Source organism: Anser anser (assembly GCF_964211835.1).
Source record: "Anser anser genome assembly, chromosome: 6".
Classification (NCBI taxonomy): Eukaryota; Metazoa; Chordata; class Aves; order Anseriformes; family Anatidae; genus Anser; species Anser anser.
The window spans coordinates 17,163,447-17,189,995 of NC_139726.1; the positions used below are offsets into that span (position 1 = coordinate 17,163,447).

General features: G+C 55.3%; 3 protein-coding genes across 8 annotated transcripts in view; 2 read left to right on the plus strand and 1 right to left on the minus strand.

Moving 5' to 3' along the window:
• SLC4A3 (solute carrier family 4 member 3) overlaps positions 1-8,608 on the plus strand; it is a 34,226-nt gene extending 25,618 nt beyond the window's left edge. For all 3 annotated transcript variants that reach the window (XM_083840736.1, XM_083840737.1, XM_083840738.1), the window contains 8 exons: positions 1,029-1,223; positions 1,365-1,571; positions 2,331-2,420; positions 4,011-4,177; positions 4,582-4,835; positions 5,142-5,311; positions 5,764-5,937; positions 6,704-8,608. In XM_083840736.1, the coding sequence (XP_083696862.1) occupies positions 1,029-1,223; positions 1,365-1,571; positions 2,331-2,420; positions 4,011-4,177; positions 4,582-4,835; positions 5,142-5,311; positions 5,764-5,937; positions 6,704-6,781 (1,335 nt within the window). In that variant the 3' untranslated portion in view covers positions 6,782-8,608. The remainder of the gene's footprint in view (positions 1-1,028; positions 1,224-1,364; positions 1,572-2,330; positions 2,421-4,010; positions 4,178-4,581; positions 4,836-5,141; positions 5,312-5,763; positions 5,938-6,703) is intronic.
• Positions 8,609-8,723: 115 nt separating this feature from the next.
• Positions 8,724-15,577, minus strand: LOC310901378 (uncharacterized protein). 3 transcript variants are annotated; one of them, XM_083840881.1, is made up of 3 exons: positions 11,781-13,381; positions 9,849-10,922; positions 8,724-9,576 (listed from the first exon to the last, which is right to left on the minus strand). In XM_083840881.1, exons 2-3 carry the CDS (start codon positions 10,854-10,856, stop codon positions 9,397-9,399), a joined length of 1,188 nt encoding a protein of 395 aa, XP_083697007.1. In that variant the 5' UTR covers positions 10,857-10,922; positions 11,781-13,381; the 3' UTR covers positions 8,724-9,396. The 3 variants fall into 3 exon arrangements, with proteins under 3 accessions (XP_083697007.1, XP_083697005.1, XP_083697006.1); XM_083840879.1 differs by having other exon boundaries at positions 9,434-10,922; positions 11,781-15,577; XM_083840880.1 differs by having other exon boundaries at positions 9,434-10,919; positions 11,781-13,388.
• A 124-nt stretch (positions 15,578-15,701) lies between these two features.
• The window catches only part of LOC310901349 (unconventional myosin-X-like), an 85,752-nt gene continuing 74,904 nt past the window's right edge, over positions 15,702-26,549 (plus strand). The window contains exons 1-2 of one of the 2 annotated variants that reach the window (XM_083840699.1): positions 15,702-15,760; positions 15,806-15,859. In XM_083840699.1, coding sequence (XP_083696825.1) covers positions 15,839-15,859 — 21 coding nt within the window. In that variant the 5' untranslated portion in view covers positions 15,702-15,760; positions 15,806-15,838. Of the gene's footprint in view, positions 15,860-26,549 lie in introns of both variants that reach the window. The other variant, XM_083840698.1, reaches the window with a different exon arrangement.

Below are 26,549 nucleotides of genomic sequence, written 5' to 3' on the forward strand. Positions count from 1 at the left end.
GTACTTGTGAAGCAGTGCCCATGCTTGGCACCCGTTCGCTCTGCCCATGCGCTGCAGAGGGCAGCCAGCATTTCTCAGCTCTCCCAAGGGACTGTGTTACTGTGGACACCCTGCTTCCTACCAGGCTGTCCTCAGTTCAGCTGGGGCTGGCCTTATCTGTGCTGACCCTTTCCAGGTCACACTGCTGGGATTTCTGTCTCCTGTTGCTGTATCCCGTGGGCTGACCCTGTTGAGGTGTGACAATGGTGACAGCACTCCTTTACCTGCTGACTGCAAGGGAGGCTTTGTCCCCCAGCCCTGTGCTGCAGCCCAGTGGGCACTTGTAGCTGCTTCCTAAAATACTGCTCCACAGTACTTCCTTGTTCTTGAGGCTTCCTTTGAAGACAGTTTCACAACTGTTATCCGTACCCAGATTTCCTTGTATAGGAACCCAAAAACATTCAGTGTGTCACCCATTTTGGAAGTCCCATGCACGTTACTCCTGCCTCTGAGGATGAGCCCAAGGGTGCATGCAGTGATACCTTGGCCAGACAGGATGGACATGTGTTTTTTTCTCAAGTAGCTTGATCTCTTCACTGTTAAAGCATCCTTGTGTCACCTTACCTCCAAACAGTGGGTTTAATCCTTCTTTTTTTCTGGCTGCTGACATGTCTGGGTGTATAAAGCATGTTTTTTCCTACAGCTAGGTTTTCATCTTGGGGTGTCAAGAGTTTGGAGCTGGTGATGCCATTGTGTGGTGGGGATTTCTCTTCTGTTCTGTAACCTCACTTTCCATTGACTGGTTTTGCTTTGCCCAGTCATGGTGTACAAAGGTGTACCTCTGTACACCTGCTTGGGGTGACCTGGCTGGTGTTAATGAAAGGTCTGCAGCTTTACCTGTGATTCCAGCCTTGAATTCACGGTCTCTGTGTTGGTTGCCTGTGGAGATGAGGATGCCTTTTTCCAGGAGAGTCTGTGATCTTAATGGGGAGGAGATGAGGGAGGCAGCCTGAGGAGGTGTGGGTAACTTGTTGCCCTTTCCATTTCAGTTCTGCCAGACACAAGGCATTGAGTATCTGACAGGCAGAGTCTGGATTGGTTTGTGGCTCATCGTCTTCATCTTCATTATCGTGGCAGCTGAGGGAAGCTTCTTGGTGCGCTACATCTCGCCCTTCACCCAGGAAATCTTTGCTTTCCTCATCTCCCTCATCTTCATCTACGAGACCTTCTACAAACTGTACAAGGTGAACCTTCCCCGGGGAGATGGGCTGCCATGTCTCTCGGGCCCCCATTTGGGCACCTTCTACATGCCCGTCCCCAACAGCGACAGTGTCCCCTGCCCCTTCTTGTTGTGACAGTGCCTGCTGCTTCTCTCACCTGCCCAGGTGTTTGCAGAACATCCTCTGCTGAAGTTTTACCCACCAAATGTGCAGAGCAGCCTGAATGCCAGCATGCTTTCTGCGGATGCGATGTCACTGGGAATCAGGATGCAGCCCAACACTGCTCTCCTCTCCCTCATCCTCATGCTGGGCACCTTCTTCATTGCCTTCTTCATGCGCAAGTTCAAGAACAGCCGTTTCTTAGGAGGAAAGGTGAGAGGTTTGTGGGACCCAGACGTTAGGGATAAGGGATGTGCCAAACAAATAATGCTTCTTGCTGCAGCCTTTTGTTCTGCAGAATGATTGCTTGTTGAAAGTTTGAATGAACATGACCACAGTACTCTGTCCCCTTTGTGTCTTAACCAGCCCTATATGATCACAACTGCACCCTGGAGTGTTGCTTTACTCCATGGTGGTAACATGTATGGTGGTAACAGCTGGTGCTGTTAGGGGCCGTCCGACAAAGAAACACCAACAGTCCTTTAAATACCATGCAGAAGGGATGGTAGCATGACCTAGGCTGTGGGTGAGAGCTGGCTGTTGATGGTATCTGCACTGTCCTGCTCCAGTGAGCTTTTCTGAAAAGTCCCGTGGGCCTAGGGAAAGCTCCTTTGGCTGGATACAAGTCTGTTAAACTAGAATGTAGGAGGAAACTTACAATTTTTTCCCTTTTCACATCTGTACACACAAGGCATCTGTGTAATACCTGGAGCACCATCAAAATAGGCCACTTGGAGCAATTAGCTGAGTGAATCACTTCAGAATGGCTGGATGACTGGGTGTTATATGGGCAGTGGGATGCACAGCCCAGTGGGCCAGGGCTGGGCTCCTTATCCTGCTCGTTAGCAGTGCTCAGGTTTACAGTGGTGCTTGGCCCCATCAGGCCCTTGGCTTTGCCCTGAGTTCCCCCTAGCAAGGTGGGTGTAAGGAGCTGGCCTGTGCTCTTTGCCACTGAGAGTGTTTGTTCTGCAGGCTCGGCGGATCATCGGAGACTTTGGGATCCCCATCTCAATCCTGGTCATGGTGCTGGTGGATTACACCATCACAGACACGTACACGCAGGTAGGTGCCAGCGCTGCCCTCGGAGCCCCTCCTCCAGCACAGCCAGCGATCCATGCCACACCGTAGCATGCTCTTGTGCAACTGGGGATTTATATTTCCTGCCTTGTTAGTCATAACAGCGCAAAGCAAACAGAGACGCTCCCCTTGCCCTTACTCCCACGCTGAAAGGAAGCTCCAAGGGTCTTGCTGAGACAGAGACCAGAGCTACAGGGACCGGAGTGCCCCTGATACCCCTCCGATATTCCTGTGGTTAGTAGGGGAGGTTTTAGAAGATCAGAGGGAACCAGTGCAGTTAATCCCATGTTTGTAACTCTAAAAACTTATTTTCATTCAACAAGACATAAACAATTTATTCACACTGAAAGGGGTGGCATATAGAGTGTTTTCAGTGGTGTACTCCGTCAAGTTTTTAGTACTTCATATGTATGCTCTCCTTGGCTATAGGCTACTAAGTGTTTTGATCATTTTATCTCAAACACAGGGATCTCTTTCCTAGTTTATGCACAAGCTTAAATATTATCAAACATACCCATCTCTCTGGTTTCCTTTTTTTCCCCCTTTTTAATAGATGCATAGTTTTATCCTTTTGTTTTGGTATTTCTATCAACTAATGCTAGGGAGAGGGTGAAAGGTAATTCCTGTTCAGCATGCAAGCTCTCTATCAAGACAGCCCAAGGCTTAATGGATTCCAAATGCATTCTTTTTCATTTAAATCTCAATGTAAAATCTGGTTTTATCGGATGTTAGTAAAATCATACACTTTGTTACATCCTTTTCATACCGTTCTACACTTCTACAATTAATATCAGAAGCATTATCATTTCACTATCAACTCAGCATATGTACATGGCTTTCTGAGAAAACAGTACTTAGTTGCACAGCTTAGCTCAAGTACAAGCATTCCAGAAATATTATTCATACTTATGCTGATTAACATAAATGCAAATCATAAACTCTCACTGCAGTGTTCATGCTGACAGATAGCAAGAACTGCTGTAAAGCAGGGCAGAGCCAAGACTTCAAATGCTAGTGAACGCAGGGTTGGGGCCATGTACAAATAGGAGTCTGTGTGGTCTCTGATGAGAGCGCAAACATGATATTCCCCCTGAACATGATAAGAGTGAGGACATTTCCAGAGAATGTGCCTAGTTCTGGAGTCCACAGTGCAAAAACAACATTGAAAAATGTCTCAGAAAAGGCTTAGTGTCTGGAAAACCACCTCAGAGAAGAGTGACCAGTTCAGGGCACTTGGTTGCTCCAAGCAGAGGTCAAGGAGCATTTTAAACATGGTCTGCAAGCCCTGACATAGGGGCGAGGTTCTTGAGGGAAGATGTTGATCTTTTGGACAAAAACCAAGTGAATTCCTGTAGCTGAAAGAGGAAATGAGGCCCTTGTTAGAAACAGGGGACATGGGATATTTTACACTGAAGGGGATTATCCATGAGAAAGTCCAGCTTGGGTCAGGGTTGCTGTCTTATAATTTGAAGCTTCAGACCAGGGAGGCTGGGAGGATCAAGGCTAGACCAGTGTGAGGCTGTGGGCATGTGTGTATTGATGAATAACTGCTCGGTTTTGCGCCTACACCACCAGAAGCTGAATGTCCCATCTGGCCTGTCAGTCACATCTCCTCACAAGCGTGGTTGGTTCATTCACCCCATGGGCAGCAGTGGCACCTTTCCGTTGTGGATGATGTTTGCCTCTGCCATCCCTGCCCTCCTGGTCTTCATCCTTATCTTCATGGAGACACAGATCACTACGTGAGTACCTCCCCTGCCAACACCAACCATCGCTCACCTCCAGGCAGGCAGGGCTGGGATGGGTGCTGGCGCCATTGGTGTGTGGGTGTACCTCATATCCCGGTGGGATAGCAAGGGCAGGACCCTGCCCATTTCAGACCACACCTTCTTGGGTTCTTCCACTGTCTCGTGGCTCTCCTTCTGGGATACAGTGTGGTGGAGACCTGCCTCAGACGAGCACAGGACAAAACCTCTAATCTGAGGTTGGCATCTGCCATCTCCTGGCCATCTCCTTGTTGTCCCCACGTGTGCCCTGTTCAGGGAATGATCGTTGTCCCCAGCTGCGATGCTGTCCATGGGCACTGGACACTTCCTGTGACGTATGTAAGTTGTGCCTGGCTGACACAAACTCTCTTTCCTCCCAGGCTGATTGTGAGCAAAAAGGAGAGGAAGCTGCTGAAAGGCTCTGGCTTCCACCTGGACCTGTTGCTCATTGGCACTATGGGGGGGCTCTGTGCCCTCTTTGGGCTGCCCTGGCTGACCGCAGCAACGGTGCGCTCCGTCACCCACGTCAACGCCCTGACGGTCATGAGCAAGGCCATTGCACCAGGGGAGAAGCCCAAGATTGAGGAGGTGAAGGAGCAGCGTGTGACAGGAGTGCTTATTGCTGCCCTCGTCGGTGAGCCTCTGCTTGGGGGAAGGAGTGAGGGGGGGGTCAGGGCTGGCCACTCAGATCTCACCCTGGCTGTGTCCCTACCCCACAGACCAGCTTGCACTTTGCCCACTTGCTGCAGGACTGCCCCTGCCTACCCTCACACCAGCTCCCCTCTGGAAGCCTTGGGTAACCCCCCACGATCAGTCCTTCTTCAAAACCCCTCCAGCCAGACCCCTCTGAACCCCAGGACAGATAGAGAGGAGGCGGGAGAGGGCTGGGTGTGGAGGGGCTGGCCTGAGATGAGCCATGCCCTGAGCTCTGTCTCTGCAGGCCTGTCCATTGTGATGGGGAACATGCTGCGGCAGATCCCGCTGGCTGTGCTCTTCGGCATCTTCCTCTACATGGGGGTTACGTCCCTCACCGGCATCCAGCTCTACGAGCGACTGCTCCTGATCTTCATGCCATCCAAGCACCACCCTGACCACATCTACGTTGTTAAGGTGAGCGAAGGCAGGCTGCAGGAGAGCAGAGAAAGAAGAGGAGGGTGAGAGAGGATGCTAGTGATGCTTAGTCTGGTGACCCCCGAGGGGTGGTGTGCTGCAAAGTTGTGTCCAGAGGTAGTGCAGGATGCACATGGAGGTGATACAATGCCAGGATAGCATGCTGACAGGCTGCACACAGAAGTGTGTTGCCAGGATATTGGACAGACAGTGTTCACAGGGGTAATGCGTTGCTTGAATGGCTGTAGAGGCACTACACTGACAGATATGCTGCTAGGCTGCATGGATGCTGATGTACTGCAGCCTTGCTGTAGCGTACAAACAGGTAGAATGCACAGCACAGCGTTGCATTACTGTACTGTGCTATGCAAAAGGGTTATGTTTGGCCAGCTGGGCCTTTGTTAACCTGTGCGGGAGGATAATGTGTTCTCAGACTGGATTTACCTCCCTAGGTAAAGACCTGGAGAATGAATCTCTTCACCTGCATCCAACTGGCCTGCATTGTGCTGCTTTGGGTGGTGAAATCGACAGTGGCGTCCCTGGCCTTCCCCTTCGTCCTGATCATGACAGTGCCGTTGCGACGCTTCGTGCTGCCCCGCTTCTTCCATGACAGGGAGCTCAAAGCCGTAAGCAGATAACTGTCCCTGCACTCTTGCTTGCAACACTGTTGTGAGGTTGAGGAGATCCATGGCTAGCTTGGAGATCCTTGGCCAGCAAAGCTTTGCCTTTCCCTGCTGTTGTCCAGTGGTCTTTGTTCAACGGCAGTTAGGTGGGCTGGTGGCTTCCTCAGAGCTTCTAGCCCTGGGAATGGAACAGGGGATGGATGGCCAGCCTAGGGTAAGGAAACAGAGGATCCTGCCACACAGTAAGAGCTTTCTTTTCCCTTCTCCTCCTCTTTTGTGGCTACTTCATCAAGGAGACACCCTATTTCCCCACTGAGGCAGCAGCAGGGACAGCCCAGCAACACACCAGAGCCTGCAGCTGCTTGGCAGAGGAGCACTTTACCACAGAGCCAGCACCTTAGGTGCTGGCAGCTCCTTGAGTGCTGCCAAACTCCTGAGTTCCCTTTGGTGAGAGGCCTGGAGCAGCACCCAGAAGTGCTGCGTGCCTGGGTGTTGCTGGCAGGGCAGGAGGCAGGAGCTTCTGTGCTGGACCAAAGCCCCAGTGATCAGGCACTGTCAGAATAAAATGCTTATAGCATTGGGCTGGGGAAGCATGGGTGGGCATGAAGGTTAGAAAAGACAGGCCTTTTGGGAGGGAAAGAAGCGAGAGCTTTGCTCTTCCCAGAGAGGAGAACTGCCTGGCTCGCTGCACGCTGTTCCCTCAGCACCAGGTGTGCCCCGTGCTGGGGGCTGCTGTGGCCCTCAAAGCCCTGTCTCTGTCTCTCCCCAGTTGGACTCAGAGGATGCGGAACCAAACTTTGACGAGGACGGCCGGGATGAGTACAACGAGCTGCACATGCCTGTGTGAGCTGGGGCCTGCCGTCCCCACTCGCGGGACAGCTGCTCACGCCTGCTTGTCGCTCCTGAGGACTAACTGGAGACTTGCCGTGAGCCATGCAGTCTTGCCTGGACCAACGAATGGCTGTTCCATAGCCCCGCAGGAGGCGGCCCTGGCTCCTGCTGCCCCATCACTCGCTCAGCAGAAGCTGTGAGTCTCTCTCTTTTCGGACCTGGTGGGCCGAGAGATGCCTCTCACATCCTGAAGCGGTGTGGTTCCAGAGTGCCCGTGGGTCAGGGGGCTGCCCTGTCCCTGCTGGAGGCAGCCTGTGTTCAGTCTGCAGGCGGTGAAGGGGAGCCATGCCAGCTGGTACCACTGTGTCCCACTCCACTACCACGAAGCTTGGGTGTCACAGCACCACGCACCATCGAGCAGTCACAGGGACAGGCCGGTGGATGGCCAGCGGGCTCCTCGCAGGCTGGGCAACGAGAGCAGCCTCCATGCTCAGCGGGGCAGATGCCTTCCTCCTGCTCCCTCTGCCTTCACAGCCAAACTGCCATCCCACGCACCCTCCTGAGCCTGGGGTTCCCTGGGAGGCTCTGCCACCACCCCCTCAGTGTGTGCCCCAGTACACAGGTGAGGAGGGACCAGTGCTCTTCTCCGGCCAGCACAGCTCCCCCCGCACCAGTGGGACAGGCACTTTCTGGGCCCTGACGTCTTGCAGATGAGGGGTGCTCTGCAGGCCCTGTCCTCTAGGCCTTCATCTGCCCAGTCACTCTCCCACAGGACTTGTTTCCACTCTTGTTTGGCATGCGGGAGGCTGATCATTTCCTCCTAACTTTCCCAACACTCTTCCCAAAAGGAAAACAGCACTGGGAGGAGATGAGCAGGTACCCTTCAGGCTGCCTTGGGTGTGTGCCCTGTTGCAGGGACTAAGGAGTCCTGTGCCATTCTGCACATTTAAAAGGGTTACAGGGGTCTGAGTAAAAATTCCTCACAGGGTTATGTCCCAGTTCCTGATCCCCAGCTCCCTGTCCTTGAGCACAAACCACATTTAAGAAGCTATACAAGAGATTTAGTGCTGGAGCATAAAACAGTGCTGTGGTTCCCCTGTTTTTCCCTGCGCAGTGATCCGCAAGGGCTGGCTCCCTGCAGCCCTGCAGTGAAGTCACTGAGCCCCATGGCCCCATTTCTGCTCACATACTGGGGTGACTTGTCATCTCCAGGGGTCCCCGCTGACCGGGAAGGAGCAGCATTCAGTACGCCCAGCACTCGCCCCCCTGGTCACCTCCGGGCAGCTCTGACCACCTTCCCTCCTGGCAGGGAAGTCTCCTGGGGTCTCCTGGACCAGCAGCCTCCTTTCAGAGCTGCCTTGGACACCACTGATGGTGCCCTCGCTGCCTGGGGCCAAGGCAGACGTAGCGGCCACCTTGGCTGCAGCTAGCAGCTCTGGCACGTGGGCAGCTCTGAGGGTAGTGCCCAAGGAGATGGGCAGCCCAGCCTCTCCCTCCAACATTGACTGGCCATCAAATTTGGGATAAGCCACTGCCCTGGTTCCTGTTTATCAGCATGGCTCCTGCAGGAGAAGGTGGGTGTGTCGCTGCCGGGAGGGTCCCACATCTCCCCAGGAGGCTGCAGAAATACCTGCCAGAGAGGGAAACCCCTCCAGCAGCAGGCTCCTGCCCCGCAGCCCGACCCACCGCAGGGCCCGGGGCGGAGAGACGAGCGTCTCCGTGTGTGTATGTGGCCGTGTGTGTCCTGTCCTCCCTGTGTAGTGTAGGAGGCCTGTTGTCGCTGCGTGTTGTGACTCCTCTGACTGTAGTGGAAACAGCTACACCAATAAACTCTTCACAGGAACCACGTCTGGCTCTGTTCCCAAATGAACTGGGCAGCGCTGCAGGGTGTAATGGCAGGGGTGGGTTGGGACCGAGCGAAGGGGGGCAAGAGGCTGGAGAGCAGGAAGCAGGGGGGTCTTTTCCCTAACCATTTGTTTATTGGTTGTTTTACTTCACCACCAGAATCAGTAACTAAAAGTTTGGTAACTGGGAATAGATTAAATTGATTGAAATTCCCCAACAAAAAATTGTTTCTTGCCTGCAACAGCAGGCAGTGAGGGAACAAGCCTGGCTGGAGCAGGGGGTATCAAACCACCACCCGCACAGGGGTAGGCTCTCCACCATCACGAAGTGGGCTGGTTACTGCAGGAAACCAAGCTGGCGGAGTTGGAGACCTCATGCTGGCCGCTGCAAACAGCGGTCAAGAGCCCCATGTTTAACCAGGAATGTGCACTCGTGCCTGCGTGCATCCATACATGCGTGTGCCTGCACGCTCAGCCGCACACGTGCCTGTTTCTTTACCCAGCCTGTAGGCACATGCCGAACAGTGGGGTCACGGGTTGAGTTCAGAGGAAACATCTCAATAAATACACGTTCCCTCCACGGTTTCTTCTCAGACGGGAGCCAAACCAGGCAGACAGACAGGCCTGACCCAGCACCCTTCCGCATCTCCCCGAGCTGCTGCCTGCTCCTGCCGCAGGGAAGCCACGGCCCGTGCAGCACTGGGTCAGACGCCCTCCAGCCACGCTCAGCCTGGGGCAGGTGCTGGCGCTGCTCTGGGGGGCAGGAGGTGGCCCCCACTTCCCGCAGTCAGGGTCGCTGGTTCTTGCTGGGGCTGGGTTTGGCTGCTGGCGTGGGGCTCGTGGCAGAGGGCTGAGCTTGCCCAGGCGCAGGGGTGGTGGCTGTCCTGCTCCTGGGCTGGCCCCGCAGTGGGACAGCCAGCGCCTGGCCCCGCAGCACCCTCTCCAGGTCCCAGCAGCGCTGCTGAACCTGCAGAAGAGGAGGGAGGCAGTACGAGTGCCCAGGTACAGCATGTGCAGCGTGGTCAGATGCAGCCTGGACAGGAGCATTCATGAGCTCTGCCCGCAGGCTGCTCCACCTGCATGCTCCCCGCCGCCTTCCTCAGCTCTGCAGAGGTCCTTCCTCCCCCCAGATGGATGTCCAGCCCTTTCTGTGCACCTCCCCGAGCCCCTGCATGTGGCAGTGCCCCTGCTGTCACCCTGGGACAGGGAGTGCCTGCGGAGACAGCCCGCACCGCTTACCGCATCGATCCTGCGGACGAGGATGGGCCTGACCTCCAGCTCCAGCAGCCAGTCGGCCTCCAGGATGCTGCGGTGGTACTCCTCCAGCTCCAGGCGCTTCTGCAGCTCCTCCAGCAGGGCAGCGTGGCGCGGGCAGCCCCCGGGTCCCACATCCTGGGGCTCCATCGCCATCCCCATCCCCTCGCACTGCTGCTGCAGGCGCAGGGCGCGGATGCGCCGGGTGACACCGCGGATCTGGGCACGCAGGGCGGCCGCCCGCTGCGCGCGGGGCAGCAGGGCCAGCAGCTCCTCCTGGCTCTCCTGCAGCTGGGCTCGCAGCACCCCGGCACTGCTCCCCGCTCCCCAAAATTGTGTCAAGCCAGCAGGGCTGGGCGGCCGGGGGGTCCTGCTGCAAGGCGGGGGCTGCACAGAGCCTGGAGCCAGTGGCGGGGAGAGGCTGTACCGGCTCCGGTGGAGACAGACCCAGCGCCGGGCGAGCTCTGCTGTGGCCAAGCTCTGGTGAAAAACGTCAGGCACCAGCCTCAAGACCTGCACGACAGGCCCTGTGTTGGTGAAGCCGTGCAGGTCGTGCAGGCTGCGGGGGCTGAAGGTCTGCTCATGGACAGGCCCCCCCCGCAGCAGCAGCGCCCAGCTCCGGCGGCGGGCGAAGAGGTGCGTGGCCAGGCGCGGGATGGAGGCCGAGGGGGGCGAGTCCTCGTGCACGTACAAGTTCTCGCACAGCGGGAACACCACCCTGGCGTCAAACCTCTCCTTCAGCGCCCGCAGGTGCTGCAGGTAGGAGGCCAGCCAGCCCACGTAGCCAGCTACGTCAGGGCTCGGCGAGCCGGGCTGGCGCTCGGCGAGCCTCTCCAGGTGCTCCCAGCTCTCCACCTGCCCCGAGGGGCTCCGCGGCAGCACCAGCAGCAGCACATCGTACAGGGCGCGCAGGTCGAAGTCCTGCCGGCACTGCTGCACGTGCCCCACGAAGGTGTCAATCTCGCCTTCCAGGGCAGCGTAGAGGGCCTCCATGGGCAGAGGGGAGGCAGCTGGGATCGGAGCTCACCTGCGTGGTCCTGAGCCCCGCGGATTGCTCTGCTGGGGAAGAGACAGCAGGTGGGTGGGGAGGAGGCTGGCGGGGATGGGGTGGGGTGGAAGGACACGCAGGAGCTGCAAGAGGTGAGCTCGGGGGGTACCCCCACTTCGCAGGACCAGCGCAGGAGGCTGCTGGGTGCTGCCATAACCAGCAGGGTTATTTTGCCACACCACCGAATGCCCGTGTAGCGCAGGAGAGGAGCCAAGGGGCTGCCCCGGCCCAGCCCTGGGGGATGCGCTGGGATGTGCAAGTGTCCTGCTCCCTGAGAGGGGCTCGGTGCTGCCGGACCAGGGCCGCACTCTGACTGCCAGCTTCTCCCACCTCTGCTGTCTGAGAGGTTTATCTTTACAGAAGTTAGCGCCCACCCTTGTCTGTCTGGAGAAATCTTAAAAATAGGAAGTCCACTCCCAAAATTATCACCCGAATTATTTTAAACCCTTGTGTGTTTAGGCAAACTATTTGGGTTTCTGTTTCTGCCAGCTGGGTTCAATACGCTTGAGCTCTCTTCTCCAGCTATTTTTACTCTCTGCAGCCAGGAGGGGCTGACACATCTCTGTTAGGAGATAACATTGGCACCATCACACGGCCGTGCTGTTGGGAAGTTGCTGGTCAAGACCAGCCCCATGGCAAAGCTGGGAGCCAATGCCGCTGGCAAAGTTTCCCCTTCCCCCTGTATCTCTGTAGGTCCTTGCCTGGGCTGTTGTGTCTGCTTCCCAGTCCCTCAAACTTCATAAATGTAAATTGAAAAAAAACACAGAAAGCATATCACAGTTCACTTGGACCCCACACGTCCCTGTCACAGTGCCAGCCCCCCGCTCTGCCCCCTTTCTGCCCTCCATCCGCCAAAAAAATGGACTCACCAGCCCCAGGACAGGCTCCGGGGAGAGGAGAAAGGGCTGAGCCGGGAGGCACCTGCCCTCGTGGGCACGGCCACAAACCTGCCTCCCCATGGGAACGGCAGGCTCGGACCTGTCCCCGGCCTTCCCCAGAGCTGGCTGCCGTCCCCACGGGCATTGCCCCGGGCTGGCTGCCTCCAGCCCCTCTCCCTCACATGGTCTTGGCCGAGGGGGGACCTGCGGCAGGCTCTCGTCCCAGCCTGGGAGGAGGAGGAGGATGGAGCCGGCGTGCCAGGGAGCACGCAGGGAGGGGAACCAGGACTGATTTTGCAGGCTGAGGCCGCACAGGAGAGATCAGGAAGAGGAAATGTCCTGAGCGCGGGCTACCAGCAGACCTCGGCGGCTGCCAGGGGTGATGACACGACACCACGTAACCTCGCTGCTTGCCTGCCTGGGTTCATCGCGCAGCCGGAGACAAAGACAGAGCTGCTCGTGCCTGGTAGAATGGCCTCGCCTGCGAAACCGCTGCACGGCAGCCGGCTGACACACTTTCTGAAGCACGAACGCCGCAGTAATGGTATCTGCGAGCAGAGCCCTGCTCACACGCGCAGTTACGCAGAGTCTGCGAGGCTGTTACAGAGCCAGCTGTGACCTCCGCAGCAACACGCCATTAGCAGCAAGGCTGGGCCTGGGTCAAACAAAAGCAGGGCAGGCTTAATAGGAGAGGAAATTAGGTGGATGTGCTTGGCTGGCCTCATCCCCGCATGTTCCGACTGTAATTACAGCCTTGTGCAGCGCAGCTCCCTTATTCCATGATCTCGCCGTCAGGGCTGCGTTTCTCATGACCCAGCTGTAGAAGCCACAAGCGAGGATGCTTTGGCCGCAGGCAGATCTGCACCAGCACAACGAGCGGTGTGGTAGGGGCCCTCAGACAGGGCAAGCACGGGAAGGGCAGGACCCCTGTCTGCGGGGGAAGCTGGAGATCCCTGCTTACGGGTTTGGTCTGTCCGGCACAACACAGCACACATGGGGCCAGGAGAGTCACAGCTAATGCTGGCCCCGGGAAGCTGCTCAGAGATGCAGCCAGGGAGGATGCCGTGGGGGCCAAGGCACCAGTAACAGCGGGGTGGCCATTCCCAATATCTGCCCTCTGCTCCAGCTCTCTGTTCCTGCACCCAGACCGACAATGCAGAAGGCGTCCTGCGTTTCTCACCTGTGGAGAAGGGGCAGAACTGGAGGGCTCTTTCCTCCGCAGTCAAACAAACAAGGGTGCAGCCACACTGGTCCCGAGCTCTGCGGCACACAAAGGCAGAGATGGGTGTGCTGCCATCAGCGGCTGCAGTGAGATGGGTGCCCAGGATGGACAAAGGATGCCCGCCCCGAGCTGCCCCCCCTTGCAGGGGGGCACATCTCCTGCTGCCCTGCTCACACTCGTGCTCTCAGGGGGAGCAGGTGCCGCAGTGCTGGATGTCGCCCTGTGAGAGCCTCTCCAGGTGGCCTTAATCACATTCCTCTGGAGCAGGGACACATCTGGCACGAACATGATCCTGTCCCCAGGGAGCCCGGGCTAATTCCTGCTGCACAGCCCCAGCGCAGCCCCGGGCAGCAAGAGCTTTGGTGCAGCCTTGATTGCCACCAGCCTCACCTTGCTGGGGACAGGGCTGGCTTGTGAGCAGGGGGAGAGGGAGGAGGGGGAAGTGCCATTTGCAGGAGTCATCTTTTAAGTCATTTTTCAAATGACTGTGAAAGCAGAGCTGGGAGGAGGCCAGGGCTGCAGGGACAGCGTGCGCCCTGCTCTGTGTCACCTTTTTGCAAGGGGATGAGGTTGATTTTTGGCTGCTGCTTCTCAGTAGTCCCCCCCCACTTCGGAGAAGCTTCTCCTGGGTTTTTGGCAAGGGGGGGATCCCCTGATGAAGCAGCAGGGCTGCAACAGTGATGATGCACCTCTGTGCCAGCACAACTCCAAGGAGCCACCGGGGAGGTGGCACCCACGACCACAGTGTCACAGCTGTCCCCACGCAGGCTGCGGGACAGCGAGCCCGGCAGATGCTCACTGCCCACGGCGGGGCCACGCCGGCCTGCCTGCCCCCAGCCGTGTGCCAGACCCGTGGCAGAGGAAACCGGGATATTGTCTGGTGTCCAGGAGGAATTCCTGCCTCCGCTTGTTCCTGCCAGCCTCCCGCCAGCTCCCCTCGGTGCGGAGCCCAGCAGGAAGCTGACTCACGGGCTGCTGCCTCCGCGGCTGGGTGCGGGGCTCTGCCGCTGCAGCTCCCCAGCCCCGCGCTGTGCACCAGGCCGTGGTGGCTGCCGGGAGCCTGCCATCGCCCCACCACCCCACGCTGCCCCTGCATGTGGCCAGGGGTCGGCGATGAGCTGGCGTGCGGCCGCCCATCGAAGCGCTGCAGGTGGTCGCATCCGCCCCTCCCTGGCGAGCAGCACCTAGGGAGAGTTAGGAGGCTGTGCAGATGTCCCGGGTGGGCCGTAGGGATGTAGGGCTACCGATTTAATCCCGTAACTGAAAGGAGCAGATATCAGGCATGAGTTTCTCATCAAGATTCTTGAGACCTTTCCCACCAGGCAGATGAAACACCGGGCTCACAGCACCAGTTACCGCCGCTGCCTTCGGAGAACCTGACATTTATGGCCTGGGCAGTTTGGAAAGCGACTTTGTTCTGAGGACCAGGCTGAGCCACCATTTTTATCCTTCTTCACATGTCACTCAGACAGTGGTTAATACCGAAAACCTTCTCTTTTAAAAGGTGGGTTCCTTGCCCACCTCACTCTCCGATCTCTCTTAGCACGGGCTGTGAGGGTCACACCTTGATGGCCTCGGGGACAGGAACCATAGCCAAAGCTTCCCCACTGAAGAAGTCCGAGGGGGGACTTCTGGAGACCCAGGCGGAGACCCTTGACAGGTAGGCAGAAGAGGTAAAGGCCGTCTGTGTGCTCCCCAGTTTGGCCATGGCTGTGAGGAGCCCACCAGCTCCCCGCTGAGCACCCGGAGGAGAAGCTGGTCAGCCAGCATCGCCCGCGGGAGCCGCGGCACCGGAGGAGGAGCTGCCTCCCGCCGGGGAAGGCTGGCTGAGGCACAAACAGCCCGATGACAAGTGCCTGGCTGCAGAGGGGACTGTCAAGGACAAGTCAGCATGCAGTCGATCCAATCCCCTCTGCTAACAGGGTAATTGGCCTTGAGGATAGGAGTATTAGATGTGAGATAAGGACCGGGGTTGGGCTTCTGGCACTGTCTTGCATAAGACGGGGAAAGTGGTGTAGCTTCAGCTAATCCCGCACGAGTGCAAGAGAGGTTGGATGGTCGTGCCCGGCGATCTGGTATCAAAGTGGAAGGACACGCTGCCAGTGACTCACACCACAGGAAACCTCACCGAAGAGTCCGGACAGTGAAGGCGGAGCGGAGTGGTGAGGGCAGTCTGCGCAGGTTGTAGTGGCCTGGTGTGACTGTCTTGTGGCAGAGGCTGGCCAAGATACCGCCACCTCCCTCAGAGCCTTTGCTGTCTTTTAAGTAGTTTTAAAAGCACATTATTCACCGGGGAAAAAAAAAAAAAAAAGGAGAAGAAAAAAAAAAAAAGGAAAAAAAAGGGGGAAAAAAAAGAAAAAAAGCCCTGTTCCCCTCCTCAGCTAGATCTCCTTCCTTCTTCCAGAAAAACGAACCAACTTCTTCCCACTGCCAGGAACACGTCCGCACACACCACCACCCCTTCCCCAGCACGACCCTACTCCCACCGCCCCGCCCGCCCCCGGCCCCCTGCCCCTCTCCGCGCCGCCCTCCCGGGGCGTGCTGCCCCCGGAGCAGCCCCCCGCTTGCTCGGCCCCCCCCGGCCCGGTGCCCCCGTCCCCCCGCCGGTGCCCGCTGCCCGGGGCGGGGCGGAGGGGGCGGCCCCGGCCTCCCCCCGCTCCCCGCAAGGCGGAGCCAGCGCGGCGCGGGGCCGGCGAGCGGCGGCGGGACGCGGCCAGCCCAGCCCAGCCCGGCACGGCTCGGCACGGCTCGGCACGGCACGGCACGGCTCGGCACGGCTCGGCACGGCACGGCACGGCACGGCTCGGCACGGCGATGCGGCGCTGAGATGGACGCCTCTCTCCGCCAGGTGGGCGCGGGGGGGACACCGGTGGGATGCTCACGCCGCGGGGAGCGGCTCGGCGGGGGCTCGGGGAGGATGCTGCCCGCAGCAGCGGAGCCCAAGTTTCACTTTTTTTTTTTTTTTTTTTTTTTAATTTTAATCAGCGCTCGGAGGCGGCGTGCGGGGCTCCCGAGCACCGCCCGGGCCCTGCGTGGAGCCCGGGAGCCCACGCGTGGGCTGGGGGAGCCGGAGCCCAAGGGATGCGTGGCTCCAGCCGCTCGCGCTGCGGGCTCGGTGCGTGTGCCGTACCATAGTCATGGCTGCCCGCAGACGCTCGCATGCTGCTTTAATCCCCCGGAGCGACTTAAAGGTCCGGAGCCTGCTCCTGCCTGCGTGTGCATGTCACGGCTCGGCTCGCCGCGCGTGGCACCGCGCCAGAGCCGAAGCCGGCGAGGAGCCGGGGAGCGTGCGGCGTGAGGGTGCGCCCGCCTCCGGCCTCTGCCTCGCCAGGGCCGCTGCCCAGTCACCGTCACACCGGCGGGCTCCTCGGAGCCAGCCTGGTCCCCGTCAGACGTGGGCTGTGGTCCTGCGAGCACCCGCAGCGCTCCTGCCTCAGGCGCTCTGCAGCAGCACGCGGGGCATCCATCGCGCCTTCGGGAGACAGAGGTGCGCGGCCCTAATGCACGTGCCTGGTGCCATGTGCGCCCCAGCCCTCCCGAAATGCTCTCTGCCTCTGTCCTCGACACGCTGCCAGCCTGGCCTGGTGCTGCCTTTGGTTGTGAGGGTCTCTCCCACGAGGCTGGGGACAGCCCGTGCTGGCCCCACGGGCGACAGCGCCCATGGCTCTGTGGGGCCATGGGACCGTCCTGAGGTCTGCGGCTGAGCTCTGAAAGCCTCATGTTTGGGGCCTTGGGGCTGGGGCCATCAGGCACCCCCGCTCCCGTCCCCATTGGTTTCCAGGCCATTAAACCCAGTGTCTGGCCTCTGCCTTGCCCTGGGTGCGCTGGGGAAACTTCAGCCCCTGCGGAGCAGCTAATGGGCCGGGGCCTGACCCTCCCCCGGGAAGCGCTGGCCTTATCGGAGCAGATGTTTTCCCAGATCTGGGAAGGAAGGAGCCGCTGCCCCTGGGCTGCACGGCAGGGGCTGCCCCGAGGCCGGCACAGCGCATTGCCCAGGATCGTTTCAGCCATTAACTGATTAACCTGCTGCTCCTGGCAGCCTGGATCTAATCAGATGGAGGCCAGGGTTTCCCAAAGGGCCATTTCACCAGAGCCTTTGTGGCCACCCCTCTGTCACAGGGAACCAGGAACAGCCACTGAGGAGCCTGAAGTGCCTGATGGAAAAAGGCAGTGGCAGAGAGGGTGCCCAGAGGTGCGTGTCTGCAGCAGCACCCAGCAGGGCGCTGAGCTTTGTCCAGCTGCGCACGTCAAGGCGTGATTCTGCCGTTACCTGGAGAAACAGGGATTTCCAGGATAGGTCTGGGGGCAGTCCTGAAGCCCCGACTCTCTAGGGCTCTTATTACATCTTCTGTAAGTCACGGGCTCAAACCCTGGTGCAGCAAGGTGGCCAGGGCTGGAGAACCAGGGCGAGCACACATGGGAAAGCCTCGAGCCTTGCAGGAAAGGCGGTGGGGGCGAGAGCAGGGATCGTGGCTTCCGTGGAGCAGGAATGTTTGGCATCTGCTGCACCCCGGCCACTCTTCCTCCTTCTCCATGGGGGTTCTTGGTGGGAGGGCAGCGCCTGAGCAGAAGGGAGTTGCTCCACCTCTTTCTGCTGCAGCAGACGCCAAGATTGTCCCGGGGGATGCATGTCATCCCTCACAATGGATAGCTTAACCCCCAGCACGTTGCTGGTCTGGCTTTAGCAGGCTCCCACCCTGTGCTGCCAGCGTTCAGACAGCATGCGGGGCCCCACGGCCAGTGTCTGGGGTTAGGTGCAGATGCTGTGTGTCTTCCCAGCTTCCCTGGTTCCCCTCTCGGCTTGGCAGAGACCATAGGAGTTCTTATTCTTTGAAGTCCACCTATGATAACCGGCTTGATGATGGGTTCAGCCAATGTGTCCTGTCTGTGGGGGTGCTTTGGACAGGTTGTGCCAGCGTGGCACCGCCGCAGGACTTCCCACAGGCTGTGCCCTCCCCTGGCTGCGACCCACTGACAGCGAGCTGGCGGGGTGCGTGCTGCCACGGCTTGTCCCCTGCTGTGCCCCGGGCTGGAAACCTTTCATCCCCGGCACGCGGCAGAGCACAGAGCTGTGGACGCACGCCTGCCATCAGATGCCTGGCACTCAGGGAGGAGGGGCCCCGGAGGGAAGGGCTGCAGCCAGCGGTGCCGGGTGGTGGTTTCCCTGTGTGTCTGGAGCGTGGGCAGGATGTGGGGTGACACAGAGGATGTGACTCGCTCTCCGATTCTCCCCAAGGAGCAGGAGTGCCATGACCAGGGTTAAAGGAGACGCTGCTCCCATCCCGTCCCTCTCTGAGGCTCTTTCTGCTCTCCAGTGACCAGCAACGTGGCCCCACGTCAGGCTGAACCGGGCAGCAGCATCTGGTGGAGTCACAGACATCATTGTCCTGCCCGTGTGCCACCGGCCTAGACATGCTGGCATTTTTAAGGGTTAAACATGTTTCCTCATGGCTCTTCTGGTGAAATGCAACACATTTAATCCATGTTGTAGAATAAATCCGCCAAAGTCCTTAAGCTTTCTAAGGTGGGGGCAGAAACGCAGGGGGATCCTGTGCTCATGTCCCGCATGGCTGTGGTGGTCTCTGCTCTCCTCCCAGTAGCTGGCATGGTCCTCGCTCACTGACCCTGTCCTCCCCCAGGGGTATATGTGGACCAGCCCCAGGTCCAAGCCCATGGAGGAACAGCCTGTCTGGAGCACAAGGGCTGCCCAACTTGCAACCATGTGTGCATCTGAGCTACCTCCACAGCCCCAAACTGCTTGAGGCGTCTGGCCGGGTGGCCTGGAGAATCCTCCCGCAGCTCCTTGTCTGCATCACAGGGAAATAAATGCTCCAGCTGACTTTGATGATGCTGAGCATGAGTGATGTGCTGTCTTTCCAGATAATGGTGAGATGAGGGCCTGTGTGTTAACAACTGTTGGCTTAGGGAAATGCCAGCTTGGGAAGGAATGACAGGCAGAACGTCATCTCCTGCAGCAGTGGGGCTGCTCTGCGGGGGAGAAATCCCACCAAGCCTCTCCTTCCCTGAGGACCACACGCCTCACCACGCTCCCTGATAGCTTAGCAAGAATACCGTGACCTCCCAGAAAAGAGGATCTCAAGAGACTGGGAAGAGGAGAAATGCTGACCATTACACATGTAATGCTCGAGGGTCACCAAGTAAATATGACACAGAGCAACCCCTCTCTATTCAGTCTGTGCGGTTCAGCAAAAGAGAAGTATCGCTGTCCTTGAAGATACCCATGGGACCGCTTCAGCACGGATGTCCTACATGCAGAATCCCCCAACCCAGCTGCGCCTCCCCCAAACCTCCCAGCGCTGTAAGGAGGTAGAGGTGGGACAAAAGGAGCCCCTGCCCTGTTCAGGAGCAGCAATTGCAGTTTGGGTGCAGGGGGGCCCACACGAAGTGGAGCTGCATCTCCGCAGGCCGGCCTGTGGCAGCCCGCCGCTGCCTGCCGACCCTCCTCGTGCCACACCGCTTTCGCTTCTCGCCTCCCGTGGCAGTATCACCATAACTGTGAACGTTTCGCAATGTCTGGTTTCCCATTTTACTTTAGGGAAAATGGGCAAGCTATTTAAATGGGATCATTAAGATTGAAACTTCTGCCCCGCGGGTCTGGGTGAAGTGAACCAGCGGCGAGGCCTCTCACAGATTGGTGTCTTTGAGGAGGAGGTGGAAATTCGGGCCCTGGCGTTAGGACCAGGGCTGTGTCTTAGTCCTGCTCATTCCCCTTACTTGCATATTGAACCAATGATTAAGATTTGGCTGAATCACGCTTTCTGGAAAGTCTTATTTCTGGAGGATCCCCCGCTTTTTGCAGTTTCTTCAAGCGGTTACACAACCTTGGTTTAAAATAAACCCCGTTTCATTTCTGAAGTGTCTGGCAGCCACATCCATTTTTGGGTCCTGCTTCTGCTTCGTGAGAGCTGTTTCATCCCAAATATCTCTTCAGCCTGCAAGAAATCATTCCCGGGCCCCCGTCTGTCTGCGTGCTGGCGCTGCAGGGGCAGCAGGAGCGCCGCAGTGCCTCGGGGGTCTGCAAGCAGGAGGGGGCTGAGCGTGCAGGGACCGAGGCGAGGGCTGCAGCCCGTGCGGGGCCACATGCTGCTCTCATCCCCGCGCTATCAGCGTCTGGGCTAGATAGGGCAGCCCTGGCTCTGGCTAATCTACATAATGACGTTAACATTTTCACAAGTGCTTTTGCATTACAAGGGATCTGTCTGAAGAGCAAAAATGACTGAATTTTTTAGATGCTCTCTGAAAGGGTTCTTTCTCACACCTCAAAGCCTAAGTAAGCAGTAAACTTCCTTGCTCCTGTTTATCCGCCCAAGACACGCATCAGCTCTTGTTGCAACCAAATGTCCTGGGAGTTTCTGTGCAGCAATTCACAATCCTCTTTGGGTCTGTGACTTTCCAGTAGACATTCCTCTCTTTGAAGTGTTCTTGCATTCCTTCTCCCCTGAATCTGACCTTTCCGTTTGGCTGTATTTTAATCCCATTTTGTCCAAACAAGCGTGGAATCCACACTGCTCTGATGGTCTCATCCTCGTGGACACTTACTGATCTACCAGATGTTGGCATCTGCCAGCATTAGCAGCACTGCTTTTGGTTTTACATCCTTGATGAGAATACAGAATAGTATTGGCCCTGTCCCTGCAGAGTTTTGTTAGGAACTCCCTCGCTTAGTAATGATTTTTGCCATTCATAACTACTGCTTTGAGGTCCGTTTGCTGCATTTTTACCTGTTGGCTCTTCAGGGTCTGGCACCTATCAGAACACTGCTTTCTATGTGAACAGTGCTGTGAGAGTCTATTACTGTCCAGTTTATCTCTTATGCTTGTATGCTAATGAAAGAATGAAGAGATCTGTTTGACTAGCCATCTTTCTGCATGCTGACTGGTGCTGGAAAATGAGTGACACTACAGTACCATTAAATTGAAAATGCTGGGGGCAAAAAACTCTTTATCTTCCCTGGGGTTGTCAGATTAAGCAACCCATGGCTACTTGGGATAATCGTGCCAGAGCCCTCATTTAGGCTCTGACCCTTCCGGTCTCATGGTATTTCCTCTTCATTTCCAGGCTTATCAAAAATGAATATCAGCTGGTGAGAAACTTTATTACTCAGATCTCTGGGAATGCTCGGACCTGTTGATTTTTAAAATGTTTTGTGTCCTTTCCGTTTACAAGAATGTGGGAAAGTTCATCAGCATCTCAATGTGATGCAGGAGGGGTGCTTTCCAGGGCTGCCTATTAAAAATTTGTGCATGCCTCCATTGTTATTCACAATGCTCTCATCCCCATCTAGTAACTGGATACTGCCACCAGCGCATGCTGTTGTCCCCAGTGATTTTAGAAGAGAAATTAGTGAAGCTTGGACTCTACTGTCTTTTCCATTTCCCGACATCTTACTTATGTGGGCTGTTTCCTTTTTTTTTATTTTTTTTTCCACTTCCACCCTTATTTCAGATTGACTGAAAGTGCATCCCAGTTCAGAGGCACTCCACTTGCTTTTTTCATGGTGTTTGAGGCAAGGACACCGAGGACAATCAAACACCAGGAAAATGTCTCACGTGAAGAGTTTGAAACACCCGAGAATACTTTATTAGTGAGATGACAAACAGGGAGAGACATGGCAAAAGAGCAGAAAATAATGGATGAGACACAGAAGGTGGATTGGAATCCTCTGTTCTTCCACCTCTAACCACGAGAAAAGGGGATTTTCTGCTTCATGGGAATGAGACTGATTTAAAAACTGTGCTTTTACATTTAATGTGTGACTAGATGGTACAACTCCACATGGCAGGGAATTACTGGAGTCAAGGATGTGGCAAGATGCAGAAAGGTATTGGACATAATCCCGATTTATGCCTAACAGAAACTGCTGAAGAAATAGTTTCAGGGCTCTCACCTGAGACTTCTACAAAATGCATTGCACGGATGCTGGGGCTGGCTTCTCTTTGACAGGCTGCTGTGGCCTCCTGAGGCACTGAGCTCTCCTCTGTGGACCTTAAATGCCATGAGAGTGCTGTGAGAGTGCTTCGGCTTTGAGTGGGTTTTGGAGAGGTGACGCTGTCACCGTCTCCAGCTTCACACGGCAGCTGTGCTGTCATCCGCAGCAGGATGGGCACAAACCACCCCTCCTGACCTTCCTCTGGTTTCGATAATGACTGCCTTCCTGCTCAAGTGTCGCATCTGGGCATTGGCACTGCCACCCCTCGGACGAATGGTCACTCCACAGCCCCTTTGCCTTCGGCACCCGCAGACTCACTGATCTGCAGCAGGTGCCGCGGCGTTGGAGTGATTACAGGGAAAGCTGCGAGACCCTGGTGGGCCTTGGGCACAGCTGTGCTGGGGACAAGTGGGAAACCTCAGCCCAGCTGCAGCTCTGAAGCTGCTGGTCAGATTCTCTCGTGGCGAGGAGACGGTGTGCGTGCTGCAGTTGGTGGCTTCTCCCCTTGCCTTCAAGGAGCAGGCGCATCCTGGGGGATATCTGAGGCGGGGAGACGTGCAGGAGGAGAGAGGCAGTGCAGCAGCCAAACTGGGGGAGGAGAGAGGCGCAGAGCAGATGGGAGGGGGTGGCAAGAGGGGTGGGAATCGGTGCACATACATAAGTGACCAGGAGTGACAAACTGCTCTGAGAGGATTTAAGACGCGTAACCTTTTCCTGATAACGCAGAGCTGTTATTCTGCAGATCAGCTGGCACGCTGAGGACTTTTCCCCTTAATTAGTAAGGAACAGGGCTGATAACTGAACTTGCCTGGGACAGGGGCTGAGCTGGGTCTTGGCCCCACGAGCTGTGCTTGGCCCCACGAGCTGTGCTGGCCGTGGAGCTCCCTGAGCCCCACAGGTACAGTCTGTGGGGCTGCAACCACAGCACATTCCCAGGTGAGATTCAGTTCCTCCTAGCTTCACAGCAGGTCATCCTTGTGCCTTACAAGAAGTAAATTATTTTTTGTTGTTGTTATTTTTGCTCCTCCCAGCTGCTCCATGTTGGCTGCTGCCGGCTCGGCTGTTCCTGCTTCTGCCTCTCTCCACCTGTGGTCTCCTGGGTTTCCCCAGGCCCCCAGAGGTACCGCTCCTGCTGGTCAGACCTAGCCTGGGGGCTGGCCGGGTGACTTCATGTCAGGCTGACACAAGAAACGCCGCAGGGTTTCTGCATCCCTTCCCATATGGATCTAGGGTGTCACAGACTCCCCCTCCCCACCAGTCTTGTGTCCATTAGCTAAGTCTCTTTATTTCTGTCCTATCACTTATTCATGATCGTCTAGATCAATCTGTTGAAAAGTGCATTTATTGAAACCTGAGCCTGGCTTTGTCTGCATGGCACGGGCCTTTCTAGCCCAAGTGCTGCTGCCTGGCTTTCAACCACAAAGCCCACTGAGGCCAGGAAGACAGCTGACTTTGCATGATGCTGCTTCCAAGCCTAGGAGCATATGGATCCATCGGCAGGGAAAACACAAGGCTTGGATACCTAATACCTACTGAACAGCCTCAGGACAAAGGTATGCATATACACAACAGTATGTATAGCTGAAAAACTTGTAGCACCCACAGTGATGTTTAACTTGGACTCACAGCGCAGGGGAGTCCTTTTCTGAGACATCCCTGCCCCTTGCAGAATGGCTGATGGAGGAGTTGGCCCAAACCAAGGCCCTGCAAGGGCCTCTCATAGTATGTATCTGCAGATAGGTCTGCAAGCTGAGAGTCTTGTTCATTCACAAAGAAAACATCACAAAAACATGCCATAATGGAAGCAAGCTAGGCAGTTGTGTGCATGGTTCGTTCTCTGGAAAGTATCTTTCAACCAAAAGCATTTTTCCTCTTTGAGTATCTCCTGGAACATTGATAAACCCACCTGGTGCACCCCTACCAAGCACATTGCTCCTGGGAGCTGCGCAGATTTGTGCACAAGGAGGGAGGATCGTGCACAAGGATTTCCAGATGCCAGGTGCTGTGTTAACAGAAAAATTATGTCCTGGAGTTCAGTGTCCTCAGTGAAAGACAATGCTGTGAGCGTGAGACAGGGCTGATGAAACATTGCTCTTGGTATGCAAGCAACTTTATTTTCTAAATTATAACTCCCTGTTATGGGATCAGTTTTCAGGATTGTGCTTTGCTATGCACTTTGTGGTAAGGCCAGATTGTGGACAGATTGTCACTGAGACCGTAGGAATGAGGATGCTGGTCTCTGAGTTTGTTTAATATCCAAGTGACCTCTTGGTACAGGAACTCTGGTACATTACTACTTTATTCTTCTTTTAGTAGCTGCTGTTGTTGCTCTGTTTGAAGGTGTTGGGGTAATTTGACAAAATCCTACTTAAAAGAGGAATCAGGAGGGGAAGAGCTATTCTCATTATAAAAGGAACTCAAGTTAAACATCTTTAGTATTTTACCAGTTTTATTCATTTGAAAACAGTTACACAAAATCATCACTCTATTCCTTAGCTGTCCATTAATATATTCTTTTCCAAACAGTGATTGCTTGTTGCTTCATTTTTTGTGATATTTTTTTGTTTCTGGATGCAGGTAAGAATTTCTCTATCCCAGTCAAAAAACTGAGGTTTTTCCACCTCGTGCTAGGAGAGCAGGGTTTTTCCCATCATCTGTATTGCCTGTGGGAGCTGGGACCCGCCCGACCCCAGCAGATTGCTGTTCTGCTTTGCTTCTCTTGCTTCTCCCATGGAAGCTTAGTCTTACTGCCTGGCAGTTCTTAAGTTTTCTGCTCAATTTAATCCTTTCAACTGATCAATGAAATGCATGGTACTGGGGGAGAGGGGAATGATGTGAGGGCAGTTTCTTTGGTGTCGCCATCTGTTTCTGTATTTAGTCAAGGCTCCTTGGGGAATTTCATGTTTAGAAAAAAAGGGCTGATGGAAGGAGATGCACTAAAACAAACTCAGTCTTTCAGGAAATAGGTGTTATGCCGGGCAGAAGTTAGAATAATTTGCTCTGTGGTTCCTATTCTGGCTGTCTCAGCACGATGCTCCTTCTGGAAACAAAATAAATGGGTGCAGTGCACTTCTACTGGGCAGAGGCAATTGCTGTTGCGAAAACTACTGTAACATCAAAGTGGACTGAAGTAAGTCCTGGGCAGCTGAAATGCCCTAGTGCCTGGGAGTTTCATCGCATTGCCCTCCGCTCTTGGGCAGCATGCAGGAGAAGGATCTCCCATTAAGTGTGTAGACAATGATGCAATACTGTACAAGGGAAGTAGGTCTTCTGCTTTTGGGAGTATTTCTTACTATATTTGTACATGGACTTCTGCTGGGAAAGGGAACTGGGTCAGTCTGGACTTTCTGATAATTCCTAGGAGTCAAAGATAAGAGGGATCACCCCGTCCATCTCCCTCCTTCTCACCTCTAAATGATACCTAATAAAAAATCAGAGTTGGTGCCTATGGAGCATCTCTTGTGTGGCTGATCATCAGCTGCCTATTCCTCCAAACTAATTTCTGAGCTTAGTGAGCGGGAAGTGTGTGTAACCCGGGTTCTCTTTGTCTGCAGGTGTGCACGAGGTCTTGTGAGGAAGGCATGCTGCTAATGCTGTGCGTGTGTGCAGGGGAGGGTGTGGGTCCAGCTCTTGACTAATGGAGCTCCCACCTATGATCTTGTGGGTTAGTGGCGTCTGCAGGCTGTTGAGAGTGCACTGCTGAGAATGTGCTAAGTGTATTAGAAGAGGTTTTCTTTCATCTTGCTATTTGTTGGGAGCTCCAGGAACATATTTTCAGTTTTCTGATGATTATTCTTTGCTCTTGATGTTGTGATGGTAGCTAGGGGCCTTTAGTGAAAAAGATGTGAACAGCAACATGTGTTAGTGGAAGATGTTTGTGCAGTCTGAATACGATTTGGGACATGGATGATTTCTAACCACCAATGTCTTGCCTGGGTACCTCAAGACACTCTCTAAAGCATCAAAAAATTCAGAAAATGTTAAGAGGATGTCATGAAGATCTCTACCAGTCCCTCAAATTCTCTATTCAATGCATTGCTTACTATCTCTCTGGGATCTTGAAACTCGAATCTGTAACATTAAGAAAACATTTCTCTATTGCAATTGCTCACTGGTTGTGGGGGCTGAGCTTCACACACAATCCTTGCATTGGCATACATCCTTGCACTAGTGTTTTTCATTCATCTAGTGATGTGAAATCAGTCTGCCTGCTGTGGGAAATCTAAAGGAGAACATAGCAGTGAAACTAGAATTATGCCGGCTTTCTTAATCTCATTAAAACCTGTTCCTTAACTGGGAGGGCTGGAGGTTGTTCAATAGGTCCATCTTATACAGAAAGGAAAATCCAGGGTTTTAAAGTATTTAAAGTGACCAAAGTAGTTAAAAATAGAAAAATAAACCAGTAAGAATAAACTATTGTTCCACATTCTGTCTAATATGGAAATCCTATCATATCTCTTCAAATATAATAAGCCTATAAGAAAGGAGGTAATGGTGCTGACATGTTTAAGAGGGCTTTCATAATCAATATGTTAGGGTTATAAAACAAATTAGGAAGAAAGTAGGTTTATGAATCGATTGAAAAAAG

Coding starts and splice junctions, on each gene's coding strand:
- LOC310901378 (XM_083840879.1), bottom strand. CDS start 10,856: ATGGAGGCCCTCTACGCTGCCCTGGAAGGCGAGATTGACACCTTCGTG.